This window comes from Marmota monax, unplaced genomic scaffold, assembly GCF_021218885.2.
Source record: "Marmota monax isolate L192 unplaced genomic scaffold, Marmota_monax_Labrador192_F-V1.1 WCK01_AAM20220418_F8-fsc00229, whole genome shotgun sequence".
NCBI lineage: Eukaryota > Metazoa > Chordata > Mammalia > Rodentia > Sciuridae > Marmota > Marmota monax.
The window spans coordinates 2,083,440-2,094,509 of NW_026693707.1; the positions used below are offsets into that span (position 1 = coordinate 2,083,440).

At 46.4% G+C, this 11,070-nt stretch overlaps 1 protein-coding gene across 3 annotated transcripts in view; it reads left to right on the forward strand.

Moving 5' to 3' along the window:
* Cyfip2 (cytoplasmic FMR1 interacting protein 2) overlaps positions 1–11,070 on the forward strand; it is a 129,592-nt gene that overhangs the window by 70,892 nt on the left and 47,630 nt on the right. For all 3 annotated transcript variants that reach the window (XM_046459934.2, XM_058584194.1, XM_046459935.2), the window contains 4 exons: positions 1,505–1,613; positions 3,361–3,480; positions 8,941–9,140; positions 10,865–10,952. In XM_046459934.2, coding sequence (XP_046315890.1) covers positions 1,505–1,613; positions 3,361–3,480; positions 8,941–9,140; positions 10,865–10,952 — 517 coding nt within the window. The remainder of the gene's footprint in view (positions 1–1,504; positions 1,614–3,360; positions 3,481–8,940; positions 9,141–10,864; positions 10,953–11,070) is intronic.

An 11,070-nucleotide genomic window follows, 5' to 3' on the forward strand; every position in this document is an offset into this window, starting at 1 on the left:
GCCTCAAATGGGATCCAACGATGTCATTTTACATTGTTTAGTAGCCGCATGTTAAAAATGAAAGAGAAACAGGTAAAATTAATTTTAATAATACATTCCACTTAACCCAACATGTCCAAGTTACCAGAATCTCAACACATAATCAATATAAAAATTATTAAAGAAATAGCTTTCATTCTCTTCTTTTTTTCTCAGCTTTCAAACTCTAGTGTGCATTTTACAGCACATTTTAATTTGAACCAGCCTCATTTCAAGTGCTCAGTACACGTGTGGCCTGTGGCTGCTTCATTGGACAGTGCCAATTTAGAGTGTATCTCTTTCGGCTTAAAACCTTGAAATGACCTCCAATTATGCCTAGACCAAATCTCATCCCTCAGCTGGGACACACATGGCCCCATGATCTGGCCCCTAGACTGAGGTAATTGATGCATTGTTGCCATATTTTCCAGCAAGCCCTAGTTTCTATCCACCCTGACCATCTTGCCTTTTCTCAAACAGGGCCAACTTCTTATGTCTGTGAGTCTTCCCCCAGACGATTCTATTTTTATCATTCACATCTCTGTCCTACAGAACCACTGTAGAGAGACTTTCCCTGACTTCCTAACCTCAAACGATCCTATTTTAGATTTTCAAAGCCCTCTTTATTCCACACCGTCTGCCTCTATGCTCCTAACTCATAGGGTTGTTGGGAGATTAAAATGACTGTGTGTGTGTGTGTGTGTGTGTGGTGGGGGGAGTGCCTGGTAAATAGTAAACACTGCCCATCCACATGGTTACTGTTTTATTCCTCTGCTTACTTGTGTACCATCAGCCTCAGTTCATTCAAATGTAAGCTCCATGAGGACAGGAGCTTGGTAACCGAGGTACCTGAAATGATTCCTGGGATATGCTCAGCACGCACTCAGTTGCTGTGTTTGTTAGTTTTCTGCCCCTGTGACAAAATACCTGAGGGAAACAACTTAAAGAAGGAAAGATTTATTTTGGCTTACAGTTTCAGGAATTCAGTCCGTGGCCAGCTGGCTCTGTTGTTTCTGGGCCTGTGGTGAGACAGAACATCATGGTGGAGGGGTGTGGCAGAGCAAACCTGCTCACCTCATAACCACCAGGAAGCAGAGAGAGATGGAGTCAGGAGCTACATAACAAAATATGCTCTTCAAAGACATGTCCCCAGTGACCCACCTCTTCCAACAAGGCCCTATCTTCTAAAGTTCCCACCACCTCCTAATAGCGCCCCCAACTGAGGACCAAATCTTCAATTCATGAGCCTTTGAGGACATTCCAGACCCCAACTTTAACTTAGAACTTAGAAAATGTATTTCATATACTGAGCTCCCATGTCTAAAAAGATTTGAAAACCCCTGCTGTAGAGCAGACAGCAGTTCTACTAAAGGCGAACGAGATAGCCCTTCAGGGGTCGGTCCTGTGGTCTGAAGCAGCTGCAGCTGAGCGATTGAGAGCCCTGCGCTGCCATGTTGACGGGCCTCTTTGATCTGGTCCTTTCCAGTGTCCTGCTGGACAAACGCTTCCGAGCTGAGTGTAAGAATTATGGAGTCATCATCCCGTACCCACCGTCCAACCGCTATGAGACGCTGCTGAAACAGAGACACGTCCAGGTACGTGGAGAGGTGTGGGCTGGGGAGGGACTCTGCAAAGTGACGGTGGGGGCTGGTAATCAGGATTCTGCATGGTCTGCCTGAGAACAGCCCGGTGTGGGTCTGAGCATAGAAGTCACACATCTCAGAACTTTACAAACATAAAGAGCTTCCTCTGGTGCCTGTTTTAAGCTTCTTGGTTCATCTCCTGCACATCTCTGGCCAGTAGTGGCTACCAAACCCTTTGTCCTGCCAGGATAAGCTGCAGCCCACTTTTAGTAGGCACTGCTCTGTAGACGTGGATAAATCCTCCCCAAACAGGGACCACGTACGTGCTGGGCTCAGTGGGGGCAGCCTGTGGTGCCTTTGAAGAGAAGCATGTCAGGTTAGACCTAGGGCAGAGCTTGTGATTTATTTCTGTGGAGTGGTTCTGTTAACAAACTCAACCCCTGATGGAGAGGAAGCAGTTCAGGGAGCTCAGACACATTGCCCCACCACTTAAAAATATGAGCTTCCAGGCCTCCCTGCTGTTGGCCAAACCAGGGGCAAAAAGACTTTGCTACTATGATGTCTGTGTTTTTTGTGGTCCCTGGTGCCTGGTGAAGGGCGAGGGCTGGGGCAAGAAGGTGCTTGAGGTAAAAGGGGAGTCTGCCTTGGAGATGCTGGACATTCCCGTCACTGAGAAACCCAAGGCCAACTGAGAAGCCCACCCCCGCCAACGTGGGCTCACTGAGTGCTTTCCTTGAGCCTCTCAGAAGACTACTTCTGTCACTTACAGAGCAGCCAAAATTAGCCACAAGATAATAAGTACTGAGGGCTTCATGTGCGCACAAGATGGCAAGACGAGGCCATTGGTGGGGAGAAAAATTTTTCCTAAGAGGGAAGCAGAAAAAAGTAATAGCTAAGAATAATCATTTGGTACCTATAAAAGCACAGAGCACACAGCAGGTGCTCATTAAATGTTGATTGTTATCTCCACGGCATCTCAATAATGCCCACATGTCTCCCAGCGGAAATTATCTTAAGCGATAGTTTCCATCCTTTAATCAGCCCTTCATCCTCTCGCTTTCAAGTTCACCCCCATGAAGACACAAAACGGGCCCTTGCTGAGGTGGCTGCCGTCCTCTGGTGACGGAGCTGAGCACAGGAAAGATGCAGGAAGAGCCTCAGGGGTAAATTTAGGATGTCAGCAGCAGTTATAGAGGCCAGAGCCTGCCCTGAGCCTCCTCCCAGAGCCTCGCCGGCTCTTTTCTCCATATTTATGTTTTAAGACTGCAGGGAAGCCCACACTCATCCACCTGATAGCCAGATTCGTGATGAGTAACATTTTATCATTTTGGGGTCACTTTCTCCTGTATGTGTTTTCTCTCTCACACACATATGGTAAGTGTGAGTGTGTGGGGGGAGTGTGTGTGTTAATATGTGTACTTTTTTTTTTTTAACCATTTGAGAGGAAGTTGCAGGTACGACTGCACTCCTCAGCCCATATCTTCCCAAGAATGAGGACATTCTCCTACAAAATCAAAAGAGAATTGCCATTCTTGGGAGATTTAATGATGCTCCTGTCTATATACAGTCCCTTTTGTCCCAGTAATGTCATCGGTAATTTTAATCCAGTTTCCTGTCAAGGTGTTGCATTGGGTTGTTAGGTATCTGTGCACATTTTATGTAACCTTTCCTCTCTTTCTCCTCCTCCCTCCTCCTCTCTCTCCCCCTTTGCCTCCCCTCCCTCCGTCACCCTCCCTCTCTGTCGCTCTCTGCCATCCAGCTGTTGGGCAGATCAATTGACTTGAACAGGCTCATTACGCAGCGCATATCTGCCGCCATGTATAAATCCTTGGACCAGGCCATCAGCCGCTTTGAGAGTGAGGACCTGACCTCCATTGTGGTAAGAGCTGCAGACCAGAGTCCTACCTGGAACTTGTTGTTAGCTGGTACAGGGCTAAAGAGAAGAGGGGGTGTCTTTCCTGTCTGAACAGAACTGGACAGGAACTTAAATGAGAATAGTCTTACCCTCCTGACTGAGTCGGGTGATGGGTGGAAAGTGGAAAGGCATCTCCTTGAGATCTCTAGAGACGGCCCACCTTTAGGCACAGCTGTGTGTCCTTGGCATCTAAGAAACTGAGCAAGTGGCTCTCAGAAGCTAGGAAAGGTGGCACTACAGGGCAGGCTTTATCATTAAACAGTAATGCACAGACCAGAAGGGCTCTGCAGTTGGTTTATTGCTCTTCTGTCACCATTTGAAATCCTTAATAATTTGTTAACATGAGACCCCAGATTTCCATTTTACACTGTTCCCTGTAGATTATGTAACTGGTCCTTATGTACAGCATGGGCCAGGCCTTTCCCTTCTCCTAAAAAACAGCAATTTAAACTGCTCTCTACTCATTCTAAGACTTCTCTCTCCAGAGTGACTGGTCTTTAAGTGAATCAGAGAAGACCATACTAATGATCTTTAAAAATGGCCATAAGAAGCAGATGAGTAGAGGGAATGAATGAAAATCACTATTAGAGTACCATAGCTGTAACGGTTGTGAACAAGATCTATCAGTGCGAAGATTACTGGGAAGAAACTTTGAGAAAAATACCCTGTGTAATTCTTCTATGATGATTCTAGAATAGGCACATTGTTAGAGAAAGAAAGTAGAATGGTGGTTACCAAGGAGAGGAGACTTAGTTAAATAGATTCAGAATTCACTTGAGCAGGTATGTTTCCAGAGATGGATGGTGGTGATGGTTCCACCCCACGGTGAGTGTGCTTGATGCTGCAGGCCATATGCTTACAAATGGCTGGGACGGTGAATTTTATGTGAAGGATATATGCCTTTTATGAGATACATACATCACCCATAAAATTAAATAAATTTAAAATAAAATATATATGTGCCTTACTACAAAAAAATGTAAAAACAAAAAAAGAACTTAGAGAAGGAATAGGATATTGCAAAGTCAAATTATCTCCCCAAGGATATATATCATTGACTTCAAAGAGGACGAGAGTAACGTTACAATGGAGAGAGCTGACAGGTACCACCTAACCACCTGTCAAGGTGACTATCACCAGCCCTAAGAGATAGTGGTGTTGCCATCATGTGTTCTTGGCAAAATGCATAGTCTCAATCTAATCAGCAGAAAATATCCCCTACACCAAAATCATGTGCCATTCTAATAACACAAACAAAAACAAATCAAGTATATGGTACTTTTCAAAAGTATAAGTTCGTGAAAGACAAGGAAAAATTTGGAAAAAAATGTAGATACTGGAAATCAATGACAACTGAATCATGACTAAAAGCCTCATAGAATCCAGGATTGATTCCTAGAATGGGGGGAAAAAAGGATCTTAGGGGGAAAACTGGTGATATATGAGTAAAGTCTGCCATTCAACTAATGACACTTTATCAAAGTTGATTCCTTACTTTTGATAATCATGTGAATGGGTATGCAAGATAGTAATGTTGAGGATATGCAGGTTATGCTATTTTTACAGTGTTTCTGTAAGTCTAAAATTATTCAAAAATAAAGAGTTTGTAGGAGGTTGTTTTTTTTTGTTGTTGTTGTTTGTTTTGTTTTGTTTTTTGTTTTTAAGTGAACAAAGTGATAAAATAAAATAAACTAGGACTCTAGAGTCAGGCAGACCAAGGGCTCCAGTCCTGGCTCTGCCATTTGCTGGCTGGGTGATCTTTTCCAAGTGGTTTCCTCATCTGAAAAATAGAGACGACATTAGAATCCACCTCATAGTGGGGTTAAAAGAATATAACAAGATACTAAATGGAGCGAATTTAGCATAGTTGTATTTAGTAAGCACATAATAGTGGCTATTAAAAAAATAAAATAAAAGATGAGGGAAAAAAGACATTTGGAACTGCAATGCAGCACTCCCAGGGCAAATTCCCAGCAGCCTTTCTTAGCAGGTCTAGCCCCAACAACCCACTCCCACCACTCACCCCACTCCTACCTGAGGCTCACATGGGTGACTCATGCGGCCACTTACTCCAGGACACTAGAATAGCACACATTTTGCTGGAAAATCATCTGGCCACCTCTATTTTGTGAAATTCTTTTTTCTCTGATTGTCTCCAAATGGTAGGAATTTGGTTTTCTTCTTTTTTGTTTATCTGGATCGTCTAGTTTTCCACTAATGAGCCTGTCTTATGGGGGAAAAAAAACACATGGTTTTGGATGTGTGTGAGAGTGTGTCTCCATGGCCTCTTCCCACCCCTAGAAAGGCACTGAATATTCTTTTAGTTGGGAACAAAATCAAAACAAGCAGTTAAAGCCCTTGATCAGATAGAGGCTTACACCTGAACACCCACATCCTGTGAACCCATGGAGAACAGAACCCAGGGGTGCTCTCTCTCTGGGTCAGGACAGCCTCCACAGGCTGTGACTGAGATGCTCTGTCTCCTCCCAGAAACAAAGCCAGGAATGTGCTCTCCCTCCCCCCTGAAAACTCTATTCTGAGATGGGGAAGCTGCTTGATTCCCAGCTGGGAGAGCATGCAGAGATTTGGGACTTAGTCACCCTCCTTTCGCAGAGCTGAATCTCAGTGAGATCTGAGGCTGAAGTTGAAATTGGCAGCGTGCAGACTGTGTTTTGTTTAGGCTGCATGCTGTATTGAAATTTGGAGGTGACGTTGAACATTTGGAAGAAGTCAAGTGCAACTTCAGCTCTGGCAACACCACCAGACTGGCACTCCCAGATAGCAGCAATTTCCTGGAAGTAACTATATTTCCCTTAAATGGATTCTCTTTAGCTTGCCAACAGGCCCCATGGGCACACTTGAGTCACATGTGATCCCCCCAGGCCTTGTGGAACCTGAATATGAGTGCTCGGTTCTCAGCTGTCCAAGGTCACAGAGCTGAAGGTCATGGAGCTGGTCCACACTTGAGTGTGGCCAACACTTGGGTCTCCTGATTCCTTCTCAAAAGCTCTTTCCATTACTGATCTAAAGTTCTTGTCCACTTGGCTGTTTTATTTTCCCATTTTGCTTCCCTGGGTTGCCCCTTAGTAAACTGGCTTTGCCATAAAAAGTTCATATTCTCTCAGAGGGCACTAAACTGTTCCTGTGACCTTCTCAGCCCTTCCTGCACCTTGAGCCTGCAGATGCCTGCACTCTTCTGATTACATAACATGGAGGAAGAAATGGCCCTACAGTTCTAGCCACCCCCGACATCAGCACAGTCCTAAACTCATTCCTTGGGACTCCCTTTAAGTGCTAATGTGCACTCGTGAAACTTAAAATCGCAGGATGATAGGACAGAAGTTTTTCCCTGGTTTCTCATCTTCAATGATCCTTCCCCAAAATAGAGTACCACAGTATACCTGTGGACTCAGTGATGTCAGGAATAAACTCATGAACAGTAACCCACTTACTTATTCATTACTCATCCTAAGCAAAGGGGAACAAAGATACAGGAGAGCCAGCGAAGCCCCAGGAGACAGAAGCAGAAATCGGGCTCTGTGTTTCTGCCCTTCATTCACTTCCGAGTACACAGTGACTGGAAACTTGTTCTGGCTGCCTTCCCAGAATTGAAATCCAGATTTTGAGTACCTTCGGGAAAATTTAGGATCTGTCACCACTAGCCCACGCTGATGGGGCAGCCGTCAGGTGCAGTATCAGGAGCAGCAGGGCCACCTCTATCTGGCAGGGGCTGTCCACTCTGCCACAGGTATCCTACCCTGGGGCTCCTTCCCTACCCACCTTGTCTTCCTTTCTTAGCCTTTCTGACCCCATTTATGTTTTGCACACTTTCAGCCAGTTCTCCAACCTCAGTTTACGGCACAGTTTGACTTCCAGGGTGGTAAATGTCCACCAGGGAACTTAAGATTAGAAGCGCAGACTGAGGCCTCCACTGTAGCCGAGGGAACCCCCAAAGGATGAGGGGAACTTGCAGTTGATGAGAGTGGAACTGGTTCCCTGCCTCCCGTTACTAACTTCATTCCATATCCCTGTCATTAAGCTGCCCCTCTGACCATCCCACCCACTGTGGTCTGGGAAACTGCCCTCGTAGATGTTCTTCCAGCCACGTTTGCCTGTCAAAGCCTGTTCACGGCCCTAACATCTTTATTCTGGGTCTGTGACACAGGGGCCAAGAACTCCTGGTTTGGAATCAGAAGAGCTAGATTCACATCCCAGCCCCTGTTATGTACTCCCTGTGACCTTGGGCAAGTTTCTGAACCGTCTGAGCTTCAATCCCCCTCTCTATGAAACAGGAACAGTTGTACCTATCTCAAAAGGCAGCTTAGCCAAGACAATATGGGAGTGGCCTCAAGAGACACAGAATGTGGCTATTTTCCTTCTCTGCATGAGGTTGTGTTTTGGTAGCAATGACACAGAAGTTACAGGACAATAAGAAACCAAAGCAAGCCAAAAGGGTTTCACTGTATTTTTATTTCCCAAAAAATGCAGAGTCCCACTATGCACAGGTACCTACCCTGATCCTACTCTCTATCTGAAGGTGGGATATCAAGTGACCAGGGCCTACCGTGCACGGGTCTCTTGTCATCATGGGCTACAGATGCCTTTCCTACTCCTGTGTGACTGAGTAGTTTACCATGAAAGGAAGAGGCTCTCTGCCCCCACCTTTTTGGAAAATTCCTGGGAGGTACACAGTGGTTAAGCAAATATACTTTGGTGCCTGTCTTCCTGGATTTGAAGCCTCCTCAAAGCCTCAATTCCTATGTGCTTAAAATACGGACAGCAGCAACACTGACCTCATGGACTGTAGTGAGCTTGAAGTGAGTTCACACATATAAAATTGGTACATATTAATGAGGTTGAACCGTATGAAATTGCCAACAGTTGATAGCATGTGAGTTAACAAAACAGAAACTTCATATGCTTCAACCTAATAATAAGCTCTAGCAGGGAGTAGCTCATGTTGCTTTCTGCAGGGCAGAGAAATAGCTTCTGGTGATACACAGTCACAGTGTTCCAATTTACTTTACTTGTGACACTGTGGGACATATAGAAACTGGAGAGCAATAAACATATTTCCTATGCAAATGGGTACAAGCAGGGTTCACACATGCTCAGTGGTCTGTCTCTTTGGCTTGGGTTCTCTTTGGCTTGCCACAGACCCTGTGGGCACACTTGAGTCAGGTGGCATGCATGCATCTGATCCCAGCCCACTGCCCTTCCTTGCCCGCACTATAGTCTGGCAATTTCTTCCACTTTTCAGAAGCAGGGAACTTCATCTCATGCGACTGCAGAGGGTCCCAGGCCTCCTGTAGGAGGTTGAGGTAGTGTGAGGGGCCCTCACCTGAATGAAAGGAGTCCATAAGATAACACCGTGTATGTGGAGTCACGTGCAAGTCCTGAGCAGCCGCGGGTTCTCTCTGGCAGGAGCTGGAGTGGCTGCTGGAGGTTAACCGCCTCACGCACCGGCTGCTCTGCAAGCACATGACTCTGGACAGCTTCGATGCCATGTTCCGGGAGGCCAATCACAACGTGTCGGCTCCCTACGGCCGCATCACCCTGCATGTCTTTTGGGAGCTGAACTTTGACTTCCTCCCCAACTACTGCTACAATGGATCCACAAACCGGTAAGGGAGTCCCTGTGCCAAGTGGGTTGGGTTGGGTGGGGAGTCAGGGTTGCCACCCACTGCCTCCTCCACACTGGGCCCAGCGGTGTGTCAGTATGTTGCTGTGACAGGCATCTGGTGCTGCCTCTGCTGGGTGCTGTGATGGAGGTGAGGTTGCCAGGGAGCACCCAAACCTTATCCTGCTTCTGAGCCCTCAGGCTGGAGGACTCGGTATCAGGCAATCATATGACAGATGGAAGGAGAAGGGGGGAAAGCCCCCGGGCCTTAAGAGGTCATACCTGTACCTGATCCAGTCCAGGAAGTGGGAAAGCCCCCAGGGCCTTGAGAGGTCACAGCTCCACCTGATCCAGTCCAGGAAGTGATGCAAACCTTGAAGGGGGTGCTCTCCTCTGAGGAAGTAATGCTGAGCTTAGATACAAAAGAGGAGTAGCCATAAGTCAAGTCAAATAGCAGAGGCAGAGAACCGAAGCAAGGTTGCTCAAAAAACATGACATTAGTGAGGATGTCACTCTGGAGTGAGAATGGTGCTGTGACAGATGAAGCAGGACACGGGAGGAAGCAGGGACATCAGGGCTCCAGAGGCCAGTCAGGATTATGCCCTTAGGAACCCTGGAAGACTCGGAGAAAGGGGAGAACCACTAACACACTGAATATGTGTAAGGACACCCATGTGTTGAACGCTCGTGTGCAAAGCAGGCATAGCCTTTCAGGGCACACAGAAGCGTGACAGAGTGGAACTTGCCCCCTGCAAAGAGCACACGGGCACTGAGGAAAGACAAGACCTCATCCCTGTCCCCCCAGAGCTTGTGCCAAAAGTAACCTACAGAATAAGTACAGAAGGATGTTCAAAAATGCTCCCATCTGCAGGTCCCCTCAGTAGTCCCAGGGCCTGGCTCAGGGCCGGATTAAATGAGTACGAGTTGAACGAACTCTTATGGAGTGTATGGGAGGAATCCACAAGTGCACCTGAAAGGACACACAGACCATGACAGACTTCCAGTCCTATGAAGACATAGGACATTTAGTGCACTTGAGTCGGGAGCAGCGAATGACAACTCAGGCCACAAACATACCTATTGCTCATTGTTTTTGTACAGCCTACGAGCTGAGAGTGGTATTGATATTTTTGGAGGGGACACGGGCGGGTAGGGAAATCCAAAGAATAGTAATATTTGGTGACACATGAAAATTATTTAAAATTCATGAGGTATTTTGGAGCAGTCATGCTCCTTCATTTGCTGTCATCTGCTGATGCTGCTTAGTAGCAGAGTTGAGTACATGTGAAGAGACCAAGTGACTTGCAAAGCTGAAAACATTTGTTTCTGGCCCCTTGTGGAGTTTGCTGAATCCACTTCTTGAAATCAAAGTGGAGGTGGAGCCACAGAGAGGCCATTTTCAGGCCCAGCCCTCCCTTGCTTGCTTCCTGTCCTCTGAGCAGCCACAGGTCCTGAATTGAGCCTGGGAAATCTGGGCTGCAAGTTTTCCCATTGATGAAAAGGATTTAAAAAAAAAAAAAAAGGAAAAAAAATGACAATTGTTGAATGAAAGGATTGTTGAAAGAAGAATGTTATGAATACTTTTGTAAGCAACCACCTAGGACATAGGGCAGTTGTGCCAATGTGAAACTTCACCTGGTCAGGGAGCGTGGGCCTGCAATCTTGTGTCCCCTGATGGATATTATGAGGATCACGTTAACCCCTTCCCCATGTCTTTTCTTTTACTAGTTTTGTCCGAACTGCCATTCCTTTCACCCAAGAACCACAGAGAGACAAACCTGCCAATGTCCAGCCTTACTACCTCTATGGATCCAAGGTAGGTGGTCCTGCCCTGTGCTGCCTGTGAGAAGGTTAGTGAGAAAAGGCAAAGGAAAAGGTGTTCCCAGAGTCAGAGAAGCCAGAAGGTGTGGCAATCAAGAGGCCACAGTGAGGTC